Below are 20,043 nucleotides of genomic sequence, written 5' to 3'. Positions count from 1 at the left end.
AGCTCTCTCTGACCAAGAACTCATGGCCCAAAGTGTTATCTTTATTTTTGCTGGCTATGAGACCACTAGCAATACGCTTTCCTTCCTTTTGTATATTTTGGCCACTCACCCTGATGTCCAGCAGAAGCTGCAGGAGGAGATTGATGAGACTTTCCCCAATAAGGTGAGTGATAATACCCAGAGACGGGGAAGGTGAAGCCTTAGCATGATTGTCTTCTCTCTACTTCTTACGAGGTTTTTGCCCAAAGCATAAGCATCAAATCATTTACCTCCGTTCCCAGGTGGTGCAGTGGAAAAGAATCCGATCCTCCTGCCAGTGTAGGAAATGCAGGTTCAATACCTGCATTGGGAAGATCCCCTGGAGCAGGAAATGGCAACCCACTCCAGTATTCTTGCCTGGGAAATCCATGGACAGAGGAGCCTGGCAGGCTACAGTTCATGGGATTGCAAAGAGTTGGAGAAGACTAAGCAATTGAACACCACACATTTAGGAAGGATGTATAGCATACAAAACAAAGGGAGAAAACATAAGCACTTCATGCTACTCACAGCAATATAAGTATTTTGAAAAAAGTGTTGGTCCAGAGGTATCAGTTATCAGAATAATCCCAGCTATAATTCACTGAACTTCAGTGGCATCACTTATTACTCTGGTGTCTGCATTTGTTGTTGTTCAGTTGCTAAGTCATTTTGGACTCTTTGTGACTCCATGGACTGCAGCACGCCAGGCCTCCCTGTTCCTCACTATCTCCTAGAGTTTGCCCAAGTTTATGGTGTCTGCACAGTTACCTATTGATGTTGGCTAGACTTGCTGTGGTCTGTGCATTGGCTGATCTCAGCTGCCCTTAGCTAAGTGGTTGGATGGACTCAACTCCACACATGCTCCTCACGTGTCTCAATCTCCACATGTCTGTTTCTTGAGGCAGTTGTAGATGTCATGAGCAAGAGGCCTAATCCCATGGATGACTTTCAGAACTCTGCTAGCATTACACTTAGTGAATATTCCACTGGTCAGGTTGAGCCGACTGACCAACCTGAGTCAGAATGGGAGGGCATCGCAGAGTTAATGGCGAAGGGAATGGACAGAGGAAATGGTGGAGAATTGGGACCATTAATTTAGTCCGCTGCCCAGTGTAAACTTTAGACTAGGTGAAGCCTGCTATGCAAGAGAGGATATACGGTAGGAAACAGAGGACACGAGTATGAGACCTGACTGCTTTTGGACAAGTCTTATGACCTTTCAGAATCCTAGGTCCTTCAAATACTTTGTAGGGCCTGCATAAATTAGAGATGATATTTATTCTCTGGTAAACCCCATATTGGGATTCTCTTGAGAACAAGAAGATTGAATGGTCACTAACAGACTGAGGTTACCTATGGCATTACATTCTCTCCTTTTTATAAGAATACTTACAATAACACACTGGCTAATAACACTAGTACTTCTTACTATATATGTCTGTTCTAAATACTTTCTATTTATGAATGTGTTTAATTTTTGAGAAATTATTAGTCAGGAGAGGTAGGTTATTCCTCAGTAATGGACAAGCCCTGGAATCTCAGGGGCTTTCATAGCAAAGGTTTACTTCAATCTATGTCTACAGATTCAACGTGGATTGTTAGTGGAGGATGGAGTGGACAGCTCTGCTTCACAGAGTTGTGAAGGAAAACCGACTCAGAGCTTCCACCATCTTGTAGCTGCCTTATCTGGAACATGAGACCTTGTTGTCATCTGTGGAATATGGAACTCAAGAGTTGCTTTCCAGGGTTCAAATGATTTGTCTCTGAACTGACATAATCACCTCACAGCCTGTTGGCTGATTTGGCCTTAACTTCAAGTGGGATGGGGAAAATGGGGCCAACATGGATGCTGGGTGAGCAGTGAGTGTCTCTGCCACACAACCCTCTGGAGGGTCAGCTCCATCTGTCTCCATGTAATGTATGAGAAACCTGAGCTACAGGGAGATGAAATACTTCCAGGCACTAGTCGTGTGTGTGGTGCTGATCTAGTCAAGCTGTGATCCGGGGTGTTGGCTCCTGAGCCACTCTTACCCTCTACAGTGTTTCCCCTTAACTATAACCCCACGTGACAGCCATGTATCACCCCCACTGGTCTCAGATCTCAGCCCAAACTGGAGTTCTTTGTGGTGTGTGTAGAGCTAGCCCCTGGGGCTTGAGTGGCTTGTTTAGACCTTCAGACCTTAGGGTCACACCCACAGGGACAACAGGAGACTCTTCTAGCAGCAGAGGGTGGGGTTCTGATCCTCTTGTAACTTCCCTGCATCTGAAATTGTGTTCTCATTCATTTGCGGATTTGATTTAGAAAGGAACTCGTTTCTCCCAAAGTTATTTACAGAGTTTTCATATATTGTTTCTGGACTGTACATGTATAATGAAGAGAATGAGCAGTCAAGAGTATTCATCTAAGAACCTTCATGTTGAATAGGGTATTTGCTCTGTTATACGTCTTTGTACAGAAGTATGGCCTCATTTTAAAAAGAAATGGTGACTTGGCCTTTTTCACTTAAGAGTAAGGGTCCTAGTCTGTTGGTCATGTTTGTTCTCCTGAGAGAGAAAATACACTCCCTGATAACCTCTGGTGTTTCACACTGTTTAGACGATTGTCCCAATTTTCTTCTTTTGTCATAACTACTGTACAGTCAATGGGCATTGAGAGGTCAAAGGACATGACAATAATGTCTATAAATACTAAGGTCCTTTACCAATTTAAATTATTCCCTGGAGCTCCTAACATTTCAATAGGACTATATAGATGGTGTTGAAGTGTGATCCAAATTCTTAATTTATCAAAATCTGTATTTCTCTTCCCAGGCACCTCCGACCTATGATGTCCTGGCACAGATGGAGTATCTTGACATGGTGGTGAATGAGACTCTCAGAATGTTTCCAATTGCTGTTAGACTTGATAGGCTCTGTAAGAAGGATGTGGAAATCCACGGGGTGTCCATTCCCAAAGGGACAGCTGTGACGGTGCCAATCTCTGTGCTTCACAGAGACCCACAGCTCTGGCCAGAGCCTGAGAAGTTCCGTCCTGAAAGGTACAAGACCCCAGGGAAGGGGACCCTCCTGATCCAGTTGCTCAGAGTGTATTCTGACGACTCTCATTATGGGTGACAAATATGTGACTCTACAATCATTTTATTTTACATCTTTTTATTGTTAAATGTATTTCTTATTCCAAGAATGATATTATTTGATTAAAAACTTCACCAACTATAAACAAAAAAAAAGAGAGAGAGAGAGAAATTTAGTTGTTCATTTCTGAAACCTTAAGCTTTGTTGTTGTTTAGTCACTAAGTCGTTTCCAACTCTTTGTGACCTCATGAACTGTAGCCCACCAGTCTCCTCTGTCCGTGGGATTTCCCAGGCAAGGAGACTGGAGTGGGTTGCTATTTTCTTCTCCAGGGGATATTCCCGACCTGGGGATCGAACCCACATCTCCTGCATTGGCAGGTGGATACTTGATCACTGAGCCACTAGGGAAGCCCAATACCTTAAGACAGGCCTCATTAATAGTGCAATGTAAGTCCTGAGGACATTTTTCTATGCATATACAGATTGTTAAAGCTTAGAATGGCATTACATATAGTGTGATTTTTTTTCAGTTGCTTACTATATTTAACAGTAAACTATAAATGGCATTCTGTGTTTTTAAAAAATATGTATGTATATAATTGTTGCACCTGCTATAATTTATTTAACAGCTATATTACTTTAGGTATATTGTTTTTTTTTCCTTATGTCTTTCTGTCTGTTCTCCTTAGCTCTTTGAATTCATCACTAACATTCCCACATTTTCATTTCTTTAAACATTGGCTGCTGTTTCCTCCATTATTATTTTGGGACTGTAGGCTGAAGACCTAGTGGTCTCATCCTAGGTGGTTCCAGCAGCCTCAGTGAGGATGGAGGAGACATAGGTGGCCTGGTTCTGTCTGTGGCTGTAGACCTGGGCCAGCTCCCTTTTGCCTCCATGTTTTTTGACCTTCCAAAGAGAAGTCATCTGCTCTCTAGACACCTAGACAGCCCCGTTGGAGAGGTTAAGCATCGTCTTCTGGGAATTCAGAGCCAGGTTCTGGTTTGGACACAGACTGGATCTGAAAATGGATGATGCTCTCCCATTTATTTATTTTTTAAAATTTTATTATTTTTTATATTAAATTTTTATTATTTTATGGTGAGCAAAATTTGGATTGAACATTTTAGGGCACTGTCTGGGATCTAGACTTTTATGAGCCCCCTGACTATAAGCTCCCTGATGGCAGGGACTGTGTCTCGTTCACCCTTTTGTCCCTAGTACTAGCATAACCTGTATACTTAGCATTGTTGAAAGAAGAGTCAGAGTCCACCAAGTCCTCTGTTCTGGACCAGGGAACCTCTGTGTCTCCCTCAAGCTCAGCAACTTCAGCTTCCCCTCCTGCAGCATCAGGAACCTAAAACCAGAGACCACTCACTGCACTTCCCTTTCATTCACTCAGCCTCACGCAGAGAGTTCGTGCTCACCTGTGTGTGTCAGGGTCTGGGGCCAGGAAGTGAGAAATCCAAATGTTAAAGCCGATTATAAAGAGTTTTTGACATATACACAGTATAGTTTATAGTTACAGGTTATATGAATTGTTTTTAATGTATCAGTGTGTGTCCATTCCCTGCTCAACAGCCTTCCACCCAGGTCTGCAGCACTCAGATGCTGCCCTTTGACTAATTTCCCATGTAGACACAATCACATTGTCTGTATTCTTCCAGAATATTTTCCATAATAGGACTGTTTAAAATATACACAACCATAATGCCATTATCACTTCTCCAAATACAAATTTGAGGAGTCAAATTTGAATATAGCAGAGGTCTAGCCATCATGGACTTTATTGGTTTGTGGAACAGATAGACAAAAAAATCAGTGATTGTGCCAGAGTATAGTAGAGTCATATGCCCTCATGAATCTACTGACCTCAGCAACCTCTGTGTGTGGGAGAAAGAGACATACCCACATAAGAGGAAGCAAAAGGAAAACAACAGAAAACTAACAATTTAAATAGTCAAAGATGTTTCTGCTGCTTCCTTCATCTCTGAGCACATGACCAATATAAGTGTTCATGGAGGCAGGAACCCACTCTACCTGCAATCAGTCTCATTTCCTAACTGCTTTTCAGAGCGTGAGCATCTCACCACCCTAAATGTAAATTTCACATTTAAAGATACATTTTCTTTAAACATCCTTCATCTTATTTTCTCACCCAGACTGAAAGCTCTTGTAGGATCTGGGGAATGGGAAGGCTTTGGGGCTTACCTTTCTCACAGCAAAATCACCACAGCAGGATTCAGTCACCCACCCACAGGAGTCTCCCTTATGCTACTGGTTGAGGGTTTAAGTTAAAACTTCAGACCTGAAGCTTTTGTGATTTTTCTGTTTAATTCACTTGTTTCATCTACTGTTGTGGATTCAGGTTCAGTAAGAAGAACAAGGACAGCATAAATCCTTATGTATACCTGCCTTTTGGAACTGGACCCCGAAATTGCATTGGCATGAGGTTTGCCATCATGAATATGAAACTTGCTATTGTCAGAGTCCTGCAGAACTTCTCCTTCAAACCTTGTAAAGAAACACAGGTTAGCAGTTAACTATCTGCATAAATAATGTTTTATTGAGAATTTTTAAACCGGGATGTATTTTTCTGTGTCTATAAGATTGTATCTACAATACTTATCCCTGCAGGGCTAAGTCTGTGACTTCATAAAGACCCAACTATAAAGGTCATCTAGAGTCAAGGCAGGTAGCACGACATGACTATACAAAGTCAATGAACTTGAGCAAATTTTACAATTTGGTTTCACGTCTACTAGAAGGAAGGAAAATGTTGTACAAAGTCGTGAGAGCAGTGATGACATGTCATGACTTTTCAGTGATGCCCTTCTCCACGGGAACTTACAGAAACTCTTCTGACAGTGACTCTCAGCCACTATTTGTATAAAGAAACTACTGGGGAACAATATCCCGGTGCTGAGGTCATCTCAGACTCTCTAAAATAATTCCCCCATAGTGTAGTGTCGAGGGCACCCCCACTGATCCTTCTGTGTAGCCACAGTGATCCCTGAGTGAAAGCATTTCTGCCAGATGGGAAGGGCTCCCACAGCCTCTCACCTGCCAGGGATCCTGCTGCCATCCAGCTGGGTTCCCTTTACATTCTCAGAATGACTGTGTGTCCTTCCTGTCTACCCTTCCCGTCTACAGTCCATCCTACCCCCTTTGAGTTCCAGTTCAGTCCTGAGTCCCTCCATGCAGCCTGCCCATCCAGGCCAGAGCCCACTGTCCCCTCTGCTGTGTTTACAGGTACCACAGGCTGGCATCATGGGTCCTACCACCTAACTATACTTTGTCCCTGAACCAGCCAGTTTGGTTCCTGTTTCCTTTGTACCTAAGAAGGTCTTTAACTCTGTCCCCTCATTTTATTCCTTCCATAAACGCCCAGTGATGCCTTGATGTTATCAGGCAACTGTTTAAGGAGTGACTTGCAGTTGATTAGAGCTCTTGGACACAAATATGGAACAATTTGAACTTTAAAAATTTACCAGATGTCATTTGTGTGCTTGCTTGTTTTATGTGTCTGTGTGTCTATCTGCAGGGAAAATGCATGCCGTTTGAAAAAACAATTTGTTGCAGTTATAGAAAGACCTGGAATCACTCTCTGAGGAGCACACAGAACAGTTGGCATTGATTCATCTGAAGCATGGCCCTAAAATAATGTTTATTTCTAGGAGTCATACATTTAATAAGCAGCTCCTCCCTTTGAGTAGCTTTCTCAGGAAAGAGGAGGATAAAGATGTTTCCATTTTACTTGCAGGCATTTTTGTGGGTGTCCTGTAAGTGTGTACACACAGGGGACTCAGCCCTGAGAGAAAGGGGGCCTCAGGCACCCCTGGGAAGGGCAGATGCCCCCCTGCCAGCTCCACCCAGTCCTCCATGGGCTGGGGCTTCTCCCTCCACAGCTCTTTGCTTGTCTTTCAGTCAACTGAGGTTAGAAGGTCACTCTGTTAGTTCCCCCAACCCAGAAGGAGTGACTGGGTAAGAATGGGGCTAAAAATCTCAGACAAACCACTGTAGGTCTTCAGAAGTTTACCATTTGCCCTGCACTTGGAACCAGGGGATGTTTAAAAATACAGGCAAAATGCTTCATAGGCATAGTGCTCAACTGATATTTTGTGTAGTTTTTGCTTTCACTATCCAGTCTTGACATAACTTACAGAGTAAATATAGAGAATCAAAGATAAAGAGGGGAAACTGGGTGAAAGTGATCGAAAGGTACAAACTTCTGGTTATAGATAAATAAGTATTAGAACTATTGTGTAAAACATGATGATTATAGTTGATATTTTTATATAGTAGAAGAGAGTAGATCCTAAAAGTTCTCATGAGAGGAAAACAGTATTTTTTCTTTTTCTATTTCTTATGAGTTGATGGATGTTAATTACACTTATTGTGGTAGTAATTTCACATAAGTCAAATGTTTATACTGTTGATCATTTATATCTCAGTAAAAGAGGAATTAAAACAATTTTTTAAGGTGAATAGTAAGGGAGTACTAGAAATGACTTTAGGAGAAGGCAATGGCACCCCACTCCAGTACTCTTGCCTGGAAAATCCTATGGACGGAGGAGCTTGGTAGGCTGCAGTCCATGGGGTCACTAAGAGTCAGACACGACTGAGAGACTTCACTTTCACCTTTCACGTTCATGCACTGGAGAAGGAAATGGCAACCCACTCCAGTGTTCTTGCCTGGAGAATCCCAGGGACAGGGGAGCCTGGTGGGCTGCCATCTATGGGGTTGCACAGAGTCGGACATGACTGAAGTGACTTAGCAGCAGCAGAAATGAATTTATGCCCGTGTATTTTATAGCAAGTTAAATAGACCAATTTTCTGAAAGTCATAAAGTGTTAAAGTTTAATCAAGGAAACATTGACAGCCTGTCTGTCCCTATAGCTATTAAACACATTGAATTTCAGTTTAAAAAAAAATCAGAGATACACGATGTATAGCTTGTATATTGTTGTAAAGCATTGTTGTCTGAAATGCATCGTCTACTTTGCTTCTGTTGTTGGTGGTGCTTCATTCATTGGTTCTCTTAACTGTTGCAGATCCCCTTGAAGATAAACAGTCAAGGACTTGTAAGACCGGAAAAACCCATTTTTCTGAAGGTTGTGCTCAGAGATGAGACCATAAGTGGAGCTTGACTTCTCTTAAGGACCTGGGCTTTGTTCTTCAAGGAGCTGTGTCCCACAATTTCAGGGGACTTGATTTACTTTGTGATAAAACTCAGAAATAAAGATGGGTTTCATCTATTGTACTTGCTGGATGACTAGAGTATCCGCACATTTGTTTAGCTTTCTCAGTGTCTGTGTGGTGTTATATATTGTGTAATATGAAAGAGGTGACTAATGAGGGCCAGATACGTACACTCAGCTTATCTGATTCTCAAAGGACCATCTCCACCCACCCCCAGTTAGTAACATCTACTCCTTCAGAGCAATCATCAAGAAAGTGTCTCAACAGTTTTATCAGTGAATTAATGAAAACAAGAAGTATTGTGGTGACTAAAGTTCTGACATACTTTAATAAATCACAGGTTTTATTTTATATATTTCAAACTAAATATTCTACTGAGGAACTCTGTAAACCTCTCTTTACAAAAGTATTATCTGATACCATCCTGCACTTTAGGGTAATATGTACATCTAAATGAGGGATAAGAAAATAAAAATAAAAAAAATAAATCAGGGATAAGCAGTGACTAAACACTTGGCCATCACATATCCTGGTGGGTGGGGCCTTTTTCAAAACTGCTGTTTGTTATATTACATAGGTAAGAATTAATCCACAGTGTTTTGCCCATTTCTTAGAAAGTAAGAAAGTGAAAGTTGCTCAGTCATATCCCACTTTTGTGACCCATGGACTATACAGTTCATGGAATTCTCCAGGCCAGAACACTGGAGTGGGTAGCCTTTCCCTTCTCTAGGGGATCTTCCCAAGCCAGGGATCAATCCCAGGTCTCCTGCATTGTAGATGGAATCTTAACCAGCTGAGCCATAAGGAAGGCCAAGAATACTGGATTGGGTAGCCTTTCTGTTCTCCAGCGGATCTTCCAGACTCAGGAATTGAACTGGGCTTCCCTCATAGCTCAGTCGGTAAAGAATCTGCCTGCAATGCAGGAGACCTGGGTTGAATTCCTGGTTTGGGAAGATCCCCTGGAGAAGGAAATGGCAACCCACTCTAGTATTCTTGCCTGGAAAATCCCATGGACAGAGGAGCCTGGTAGGCTACAGACCATGGGATCGCAAGATTCAGACATGACTCAGTGACTAAACTACCACCTCCTGCATTGCAGGTGGATTCTCTACCAACTGAGCTATCTTTCATGGTTTAAATCTACTTTTTTGGGGTACATATTTTATATAACAACAGACACACATATAATTATGTTATTAGTTTTGATTAAAATTTTTCATCTCATCTCCCCTGATATTTCTTGAAGGCAAGAAACAGGTTTTCTTGAAGTGTCTTTGTATTCCACCCTCAATTCCCAACTGTTTCAACATAATGAACGTGGAATAAAAGATGGTTGATTGGTCAGTTGATTGGGGAGAAAGGCTACAACCAATGGTCAGTTTCAGTTGATATCAGAAGCTGCACACAGCCCTTCCTTTCCCTTTTCTGCCCCTCCCATCCACAACCCCTTCCTTGCTAGGGATTTCCTGGATAGTCCAGTCCTAAAGTCACTGGGGGCACACAGAAGGCTGACAGCCTTACCCTTCAGGGTGTGGGCAGGGAAGGGGGGCTCAGTGGCTCCAAGTTGGAGATTGAGGAGGGATGGTGTCCACAGAACAGCAGCCCAGCCTGGGTATGGGTGTCCAGCCAAGGAGCAAAGAGTGTCTGCTCAGAAGGGTGGCCTGGCCAGGGCATCCAGAGCCTAAACGGTGTGGAGAACCACGGAGGGTGAGGGGTATATCAGGACTGGAAAAAGGCTGAGTGGCAGTAGCTACACAAACGGAGATTTATTAAGCAAGTAAACATATTATGGATAATGGAAGACACGTTTTTCCCCTGTTAGAGAAGGGAGTCCCTGGTCCAGGAAAGGGAAACCAGAAGAAACCCCGTGGAGTCAGAGATCGGAACTGCATGTATCAGTGAACATCCTGCTTTTCTTTGTAGACAGATGACAGCTAGTTAGTTGGATGATACACTACCGATAGATAGCTAACATAGATAGATAGATGATAGACTTAGACAGGTAACATGTGCCTGTGTGGTGGGTGGGATCTGCAGCGGGAGTCCTACTCAGGGCTCCAAGCTCATACAGCTGGACAGACCCCCTGCCCCAATTAGAATCCATGAAATAATGTCTTGAACATTTAAACTCAGTGGCTCTTCACATAATAAGTGGAAAAGGAGACATTTAAACATAATTAGGAAAAAGATAAAGATTCAGAGTTAGCAAACTCCCAGCCTTTTATTTATTTTTCGACAACAACTTGAACTCATGCCTCCTCTTGGTAAAAAACAACACAGTCCATAACTTGTGGTTTTTCTATTATGTTTGCCCTTTTTGGCGACTACTTGAACTCATATGAGCTCACTTGAATGAACATTTCTAGAGAGTTTGCTGAGGGTCAGCTGTGTGACGGGCAAGGTTGCATGTTTTCTTTTCCCAGTGACACCAGGACTCTGATAGCAGGTTCAGGCCCCAAGCCCCTCAGGTCATGGATCAGGGTCTGGTCTGATCCAGGCTCCTATAGGAAGGGAAAGACATTATTATTTTATTTATTTATTTCAATTGGAGGCTAATTACTTTACAATATTGTATTGGTTTTTGGCACTACATGAATGAGTGACATGAATCAGCCATGGGTGTACATGTATTCTGCATTCTGAACCCCTCTCCCACCTGCCTCCCCATCCCATCCCTCAGGGTCATCCCAGTGCACCAGCCCTGAGCACCCTGCCTCATGCATTGAACGTGGACTGGCGATCTGTTTCACATATGATAATATACATGTTTCAATGCTATTCTTTCAAATCATCCCACCCTGCCTTCTCCCAGAGTCCAATAGTTTGTTCTTTACATCTGTGTCTCTTTTGCTATCTTGCATATAAGGTCATCATTACCATCTTTCTAAATTCCATATATATGCATTAGTATACTGTGTTTGGTGTTTTTCTTTCTGGCTTACTTCACTCTGTATAATAGGCTCCAGTTTCATCCACCTCATTAGAACTGATTCAAATACATTCTTTTTGATAGCTGAGTAATATTCCATTCTGTATAAGGAATGGAATATACAGCTTTCTTATCCATTCATCTGTTGATGGGCATCTAGGTTGCTTCCATGTCCAGCTATTGTAAACAGTGCTGTGATGAACATTGGGGTACACATGTCTCTTTCAGTTCTGGTTTCCTTGGTGTCTATGCCCAGAAGTGGGATTACTGGGTCATATGGCAGTTCTATTCCAGTTTTTTTAAAGAATCTCCATACTGTTCTGTGGCTCTACTAGTTTGCATTCCCACCAACAGTGCAAGAGGGTTCCCTTTTCTTTGCATCCTCTCCAGCATTTATTGTTTCTAGACTTTGTGATAGCAGACATTCTGACTAGCATGAATTGGTACCTCATTGTGGTTTTGATATGCATTTCTCTGATAATGAGTGATATTGAGTATCTTTTCATGTGTTTGTTAGCCATCTGTATGTCTTCTTTGGAGAAATGTCTGTTTAGGTCTTTGGCCCATTTTTCGATTGGGTTGTTTATTTTTCTGGAATTGAGCTGCAGGAGCTGCTTGTATATTTTTGAGATTAATTCTTTGTCAGTTGCTTCATTTGCTATTATTTCCTCCCATTCTGGGAGAAGGCAATGGCAACCCACTCCAGCACTCTTGCTGGCAAACCCCATGGATGGAGGAGCCTGGTAGGCTGCAGTCCATGGAGTCGCTAAGAGTCAGACACGACTGAATGACTTCACTTTCACTTTTCACTTTCATGCATTGGAGAAGGAAGTGGCAACCCACTCCAGTCTTCTTGCCTGGAGAATCCCAGGGACGGGTGAGCCTAGTGGGCTGCCATCTATGGGGTAGCACAGAGTCGGACACGACTGAAGCGACTTAGCAGCAGCAGCAGCTTCCCATTCTGAAGGCTATCTTTCACCTTGCTTATAGCTTCCTTCGTTGTGCAAAAGCTTTAAAGTTTAAGTACGTCCCATTTGTTTATTTTTGCTTTTATTAAAATTACTCTGGGAGGTGGGTCATAGAGGATCCTGCTGTAATTTATGTCAGAGAGTGTTTTGCCTATGTTTTCCTCTAGGAGTTTTATGGTTTTTGGTCTTACATTTAGATCTTTAATCTATTTTGAGTTTATTTTTGTGTATGGTGTTAGAAAGTGTTCTAGTTTCATTCTTTTACAAGTGGTTGACCAGCTTTCCCAGCACCACTTGTTAAAGAGATTATCTTTTCTCCCTTGTATATTCTTGCCTCCTTTGTCAAAGATAAGGTGTCCATAGGTGCATGGATTTATCTCTGGGCTTTCTATTTTGTTCCATTGATCTATTTTTCTGACTTTGTGCCAGTACCATACTGTTTTGATAACTGTAGCTTTGTAGTGTAGTCTGAAGTCAGGCAGGTTGATCCCTCCAGTTCCATTCTTCTTTCTCAAGATTGCTTTGTCTATTCGAGATTTTCTGTATTTCCATACACATTGTGAAATTATTTATTCTAGTTCTCTGAAAATACTGTTGGTAGCTTGATAGGGATTGCTTTGAATCTATAGATTGCTCTGGGTAGTATACTCATTTTCACTATATTGATTCTTTTTTTAAAATATAAATTTATTTATTTTAATTGGAGGTTAATTACAATTTTTTTCTTTTTTTTAAATATAAATTTATTCATTTTAATTGGAGGTTAATTACTTTAAAATATTGTACTGGTTTTGCCATACATCAACATGAATCCACCACAGGTATACACGTGTTCCCCATCCTGAAACCCCTCCCTCCTCCCTCCCCACACCATCCCTCTGGGTTGTCTCAGTGCACCAGCCCCAAGCACCCAGTATCATGCATCGAACCTGGACTGGCGATTCATTTCGTATATGATATTATACATGTTTCAATGCCATTCTCCCAAATCATCCCACCCTCTCCCTCTCCCTCAGAGTCCAAAAGATTGTTCTATACATCTGTGTCTCTTTTGCTGTCTCATATACAGGGTTATTGTTCCCGTCTTTCTAAATTCCATATATATGCATTAGTATACTGTATTGGTGTTTTTCTTTCTGGCTTACTTCACTCTGTATAATAGGCTCCAGTTTCATCCACCTCATTAGAACTGATTCAAATGTATCCTTTTTAATAGCTGAGTAATACTCCATTGTGTATATGTACCACAGCTTTCTTATCCATTCATTTGCTGATGGATATCTAGGTTGCTGCCATGTCCTGGCTATTGTAAACAGTGCTATGATGAACATTGGGGTACACGTGTCTCTTTCAATTCTGGTTTCCTTGGTGTGTATGCCCAGCAGTGGGATTGCTGGGTCATAAGGCAGTTCTTGTATTGGTTTTTTTGATCCATGAACGTGGTATATTTTTCCATCTATTTGTGCCATCTTTGATTTCTTTCATCAGTGTTTTATAGTTTTCTATATATATGTCTTTTGTTTATTTTGGTAGATTTATTCCTAAGTATTTTATTCTTTTTGTTGCAATGGTTAATGGAATTGTTTTCTTGATTTCTCTTTCTGTTCTCTCATTGTTAGTGTATAGGAATGCAAGGGATTTCTCTGTGTTAATTTTATATCCTGCAACTTTACTATATTCATTGATTAGCTCTAGTAATTTTCTGGTGGAGACTTTAGGGTTATCTATGTAGAGGATCATGTCATCTGCAGAGTTTTACTTCTTCTTTTCCAATCTGGATTCCTTTTTATTTCTTTTTTTTTCCCTGACTGCTTTGGCTAAAACTTCCTAAACTATGTTGAATAGTAATGGTGAGAGTAGGCACCTTTGTCTTGTTCCTGATTTTAGGGGAAATGCTTTCAATTTTCACCATTGAGGATAATGTTTGCTGTCGGTTTATCATATATGGCCTTTATTATGTTGAGGTATGTTCCTTCTATGCCTGCTTTCTGGAGGGTTTTTTTTTTTTTATCATAAGTGGATGTTGAATTTTGTCAAAGGCTTTCTCTGCATCTCTTGAGAAAATCATATGGTTTTTATCTTTCAATTTGTTAATGTGGTGTATCACATTGATTGATTTGCAAATGTTGAAGAATCCTTGCATCCCTGGAATAAAGCCCACTTGGTCATGATGTATGATCTTTTAAATATGTTGTTGGATTCTGTTTGCTAGGATTTTGTTAAGGATTTTTGCATCTATGTTCATCAGTGATATTGGCCTGTAGTTTTCTTTTTTTGTGGCATCTTTGTCTGGTTTTGGTATTAGGGTGATGGTGGCCTCATAGAATGAGTTTGGAAGTTTACCTTCCTCTGCAATTTTCTGGAAGAGTTTGAGTAGGATAGGTGTTAGCTCTTCTCTAAATTTCTGGTAGAATTTCTTCCAGCTGTGAAGCCATCTGGACTTGGGCTTTTGTTTGTTGGAAGGTTTCTGATTATGGTTTTGATTTCCGTGCTTGTGGTGGGTCTGTTAAGATTTTCTATTTCTTCCTGGTTCAGTTTTGGAAAGTTATACTTTTCTAAGTATTTGTCCATTTCTTCCAAGTTGGAAGACATAATTATTAACCCTCATTCTACATATCAGGCAACTGAGGCTGAGCGGGTTTAAATAATCCACCTGAGGCCTGCACATCAGTCACATACTATGGATGCCTTCTAGGCAGCTGTGTACACACTAGAGAGAATAGGTATCTTGGAGCCCAGAGAAACCTCCGGGACCTGGTGGACCAGGTTCCCAACTACACCCTTTGCTTGCCCTCTCCACTTCTGGCAAATTCTCACAGATTATTAACTAACAGTGGTAGAACAAAGTCAAAATCCCAGAAATTTTACTACATCACAACAACTGGGATGGTTTTTTTTTTTTTTTTAAGTAAAACAAAAGAGGATGTAGAGGAACAGTTTGGCAGCTCTTCAGGTCATTGAGCATAGAATTACCAGCAACTGCACTCCTGGGTAGAGTCCTAAGAGAACTGAACACAATTTGTCAAGCAAAGACATACACCTGCATGTTCATAACACCACTATTCACAATTGCTAAAGGGTAGAAATAAGGTAAACTGTGGTTGAATGGATAAACAGATTGTGATGTATCCATAGAATAGTTTTTTCTTCAGTCATCAAAGATGTGAAGTACTAATACAGGGTACAAGAGAGATTAACTTTAAAAATGCATAAATGAAAGAATTCACACACACGAGACCACACATTACATGATTCCATTTATACAAAATATTTGGAAGAGGCAAATCCATGAAGTCAGAATGTACATGAGTGGTGGCTAGGGGCTCAGAGAGGACAGAGTGGGGAGGAGCTGCTTATGGACTCAGGAGTGCACTCTGGTGGAATGGGAGCGCGCTGGAACTAGAGGAGGTGGTGGCATGACACTGTGAATGTGCTAAATGGCCCTGAATGGTTGATGTTATGCCGTGTCAGTGTGACCTCAGTAAATGTGTTTAATCTCACGACTGTACCCTAATGAATTCAAGACAGGTCACTGTAATACCAGAAAGCCATGTGGCTTTTTTCTCCAGATGTCCTGCACACCCTTCACGTCCCTGCTGAGCTGTCCAGGCTGGAACCTTGATCCTAGAATTACAGGATCCCTAACTTGGCTTGGTCACTTCATTATTAGCAGTAATAAAATTTGGTTGATTTAGACACTGTTTTGCAACCAACAAATAAACATACTCAGCAATGATAATGATAAGATTAACTATTCTCACAGCCTAGAATGCCCTCTCACCTTCTCTCCTTAGGCAAATTTTGCTCTGTCCCTAGTACTTCAAGCAATGTCACCTCCTCTGGAAAGCCCACCCATCCCTACAGAGGCTCTGGATTCCACTCCTATCCACCTTTCCCATCCTCCCAATGCCTTTGGAGGTGTCTGCATGCATGGAGCACCCCACTTAGGTAAGTGCCCTTTGTGACAGTCTTGTTCACACTTTGTCCCCATGGTGCTTCTTCATAGCTCCAGACACAGCAAAGACCAGTTCAGACTGATACACAGGGCATACTACTGCTACTACTACTAAGTCGCTTCAGTCGTGTCCGACTCTGTGTGACTCCATAGACGGCAGCCTACCAGGCTCCACGTCCCTGGGATTCTCCAGGCAAGAACAGTGGAGTGGGTTGCCATTTCCTTGCAGATAACTGCGTGCCCAATCAGAATAGGGTATTTGCCGGGGTCCAGCCCTGGTGGATACAGGGTAATTCAAAGCAGGGATGGAGTCAGCGATTGATTTAGAGAGAGATAAGGAAAGAATGTTGTAGATAAGAAAATAGAGGAGAGAAAGAGGCTTATATTCCTTGGTTTACATAGAAAGCCAACAAAACCCCCAGACAAGGAATTTGCCCTGTTCACGGAGGCCACAGGTGCCCTCCCCGTCTCCCCAGGGAGTGAAGATGCAGAACGTCTTCCCATTCAGGTCTTAAAAACCTGGGCAGATACGTGAACACAGGGAGCCTCTATGCTCCAAGGGATCAGCCTGAAAAAGAGAGAGAGAGAGAAAATAATTGATGCGGGGTGACCAAGCTTCTTTGAGCGAGGCCCATTACTTTTATTTTCAAAAAGACTTTTATACCTTTCCCACAAATGATGTTGTGTACATTATCTTCTGGCCTTGGAGGCCTGTGAAACATTTTATGACCCTCTTTTGATAAAGGCTGCTCAACCAGAAAATTTATTTTCCCTTAAAGTGTTTTTTCTTTATATTTCTAATCTATGTTTGCCTCAGAAAGTATCAAACAGAGTTACATTTTCACGAAGCAAAGGTACAGCGAGTTACAACAAAGAAAGAACCAATTAGCTCAAAGGTCTGATGTAGTTAGTTTCAAGGCTACAATTGTTTTTCTTACATTCTAACTATGTTAACAAATGTACTCCCAAGTGCACAGTGGATAAGGGATATGGGAACTTGGCAGCAAGCACTGGCTCAACAGTGAAATCTTACACCAGCACTATTCTAACAGCTTTTAACTCTTTGAAGGGCTCTATGTTTTAGGCTTTCCATGCCTCTCACAGTTGGGGGTCTGTAAACAATCACATGCGTAGTTGTAGAAGTCCGGGTAAGGCAAGTTAGAGATCCATCAGAGGGGTTCGAGCTGAAACACTCCTTTTATATGCAGGAGACTGTTAACTGGAACTCTAAGTTAACCTTTTCCAGAGAAAGGTGGTCGGGGATAGCCCCCCTGTAATGTCAGAAGAATAGGTGGAAAGCATAATGCAGTAAGGCAGGCAGACTCTGGTTTTGGGGGTAGATGCTCAAGAAAGCCCAGGGGGTTTTCCTCAAGGCCTGATCTCACCTTTGCATTTTGTCAGGCCCCTTTCCTCATGACCTTTGCCACGGGTGGGATTCCCCACGCTGGCTCCCAGCAGGTATCTTGTGTTGGAGTCCAGTTGTGGGCTTGAATTGGCTGGGCTAGGCCCCTGCAAAAAGTCACTTGACTTGGCGGGCACATGGTGACTTATCTACTTAGAAATCTCTTGGAACTGCATGCAGTAATGAGGATTTGTTTATTTTCTGGGGATTTGGTTTATTTTTTCCATCTGATTATCACAGGACCTGATGTTGTAACCAAAGGTGAAGAACTCAGCATTTGAACCTAGTTGATCTCAGTTGAATGAACCCACTGAATGAACCCATGTTGGTCAGTTCAAACAGCCTCAAGTGTTCAAAAATATTTAATTTATTCAATGATGTTTTCAATTGTTCACCTGGGATCCGCAAGCTGGGTTTCTGATAAAAACAAGTATTGACATTCTTTTTGTTTCCAGCATAAAATTAATTGATGGGAGTTTATATACTTAAAGAGTGTTACAACTTTTGAAAAGGCTGTATGTGCTTGTGGTAAAATAGCATAAGCAGATAATGCTTTTATACTATGAATGATGTTTGGTTAGGTGATTTTGGTAGATACTTTTATCACATTAAGGAAATTCCTTGCTATAGTAGTTTGCATTCTTCTTCTATCATAAATGATATATTGAATATTAACAAATGCATTTTCTGAAGCTATTGGGATGATAAGACTTTTTTCTTTTAATCAATTAACCTGATAACTAATATTTATATTAATTCTCTGTTAACCACCCTTGAGTTCCAGGGTAAAAGCCAACTTGGTCATGGTGTATCATTGTTGCTGGACTTGACTGGCTTTGTTTTGCTCAGGTAAGTGAGTGAGACTGTCTCATGAGTGAGACTGAAATTTCAGTCTCATGAGTGAGACTGAAATGCAATCTTTCTTTCTTGTCTCACTTTTGTCCTATTTGGATCAAGTTCATACTGTCCTCATAGAGTGAGCTGGGCATGGTTGAATTGATTTTATGTGACAACTCAGAATCTTAGCTTCACCTCTGTGATGGCATCCTCTCAGCTGGCCCCTAATGGCTCTGCCTGCTAGCACTTATGCCCCATTTAACCCCCTCCCACTGGTGAGGCTGGGATAGGTGACTTGCTTCTAATGAGTAGAATATTAATTGGGTGCCCCCTCTCACTCCCTCACTCTAGGGGAAGCGACTGCCATGTTGGGAGCTGCTCTGTGGAGAGACTCCAGTGGCAGAGATCTGAGGGGCTTCTGGGCCACAGCCAGTGAGGAACTGAATCTTCGAGCTTGTGAGGATCTGAACCCTGCCAGACCACCTGGAGGACCTGAAAGTGGGTCCTTCCCCAGGTGAGACTTTGGATGAGAGGCAGCCCAGCCTGATAGCAGGATAGAGCTTGAGCCAGAGATACCCAGGTAACCCATACCTGGACTCAGCCCAAGGAGCTGTGACACAGTCAATGCTTGTTGTTTCAAGGGGTTGCATTTGGGAATAATCTGCTAGACAGCATAGAGAACTAGTGTACATGCCCTGGTCTCTGGCCCTGCCACACTACAGGGGCCATCTTTATACGGATTCCAACTGAATTTGTGCAGTGAAGCCTGACTATGCCTCTCAACCTAGCAATTCTTCTGTAATACAGAAGTTTTAGAGAATTACTTTTCTGTAGGAGGAACATTTTCCCAAAGGGAGAGGGAAACCAGTGAATACCCTCTTCCCCTTTCCTTCCCTTGAATGGGCTGCATCTTCTGAGTGGTCATATGGCCTCAGAAGATGGTCAGTTGATCAAAGATTTGGTTACTTTTGACACGAAGTGTTGACCAGGTTGGTTAATGAATCTTGTATTGATTCTCCTTTCTTGCTTTGTTCCTATTTTCCTTCACTCTTCCTCCCCTGGATCAAATTCCCCAGAAGATAGTAGCATGGAAGCCTGCATTTCAGGCTCTCCTTTCTTGGGAAAGCAGGCTAAGATATACGTTTTCCTTGAAGGTTACCATAAAACTGTGGATGTGATTTTTCTTTGTGGGAAGGTAACTTCCACTTATTTTTAAAGGAGTTTTGGGACTATTTAACTTTATATTTCTGTTTGGCTGGTGTTGGTCAATTATATTTCCCTAGGAGCCAACCTATTGCTTTTAATGTTTCAACTAATATTTTCTACAATTCTTAGCAACAATTGAATTCATAGATAAGATTTTTCTTGAGTTTTACTTCAACCTATCAATTTCAGGTATGCAGGTGGGCCCAGGCATATGTAGTTTTTAACATTCCCCTGCATTTGAATTATAATGAATCTCATGGTCTGAGAGTCACTATGTTTCTACATGAGAACTGGGATCATGTAGAAGTGGGACCCTCCCCACCACCTACCTGTTAAGGACAAGGGTCAGTGGGGAAGATGGTGCCCTGGCTGACTCCCAGAGGAAGTCCAGGAATTCACCAGATGGAAAATGGATTGGATCCATTCCCGATGGAAGAACACTTGTGCAG

The 20,043-nt window shown here is 41.9% G+C and overlaps 1 protein-coding gene across 1 annotated transcript in view; it reads left to right on the top strand.

The window, feature by feature from the left end:
* The window catches only part of LOC102181382 (cytochrome P450 3A24), a 44,121-nt gene extending 35,746 nt beyond the window's left edge, over positions 1-8,375 (top strand). The window contains exons 10-13 of the mRNA XM_005701638.3: positions 3-163; positions 2,833-3,059; positions 5,463-5,625; positions 8,150-8,375. Of these exons, the coding sequence (XP_005701695.2) occupies positions 3-163; positions 2,833-3,059; positions 5,463-5,625; positions 8,150-8,245 (647 nt within the window). The 3' untranslated portion in view covers positions 8,246-8,375. The remainder of the gene's footprint in view (positions 1-2; positions 164-2,832; positions 3,060-5,462; positions 5,626-8,149) is intronic.

Source organism: Capra hircus, chromosome 25 (genome assembly GCF_001704415.2).
Source record: "Capra hircus breed San Clemente chromosome 25, ASM170441v1, whole genome shotgun sequence".
NCBI lineage: Eukaryota > Metazoa > Chordata > Mammalia > Artiodactyla > Bovidae > Capra > Capra hircus.
The sequence above is the reverse complement of the archived record's forward strand: the minus strand, read 5'-3'. Positions and strand labels throughout refer to the sequence as shown.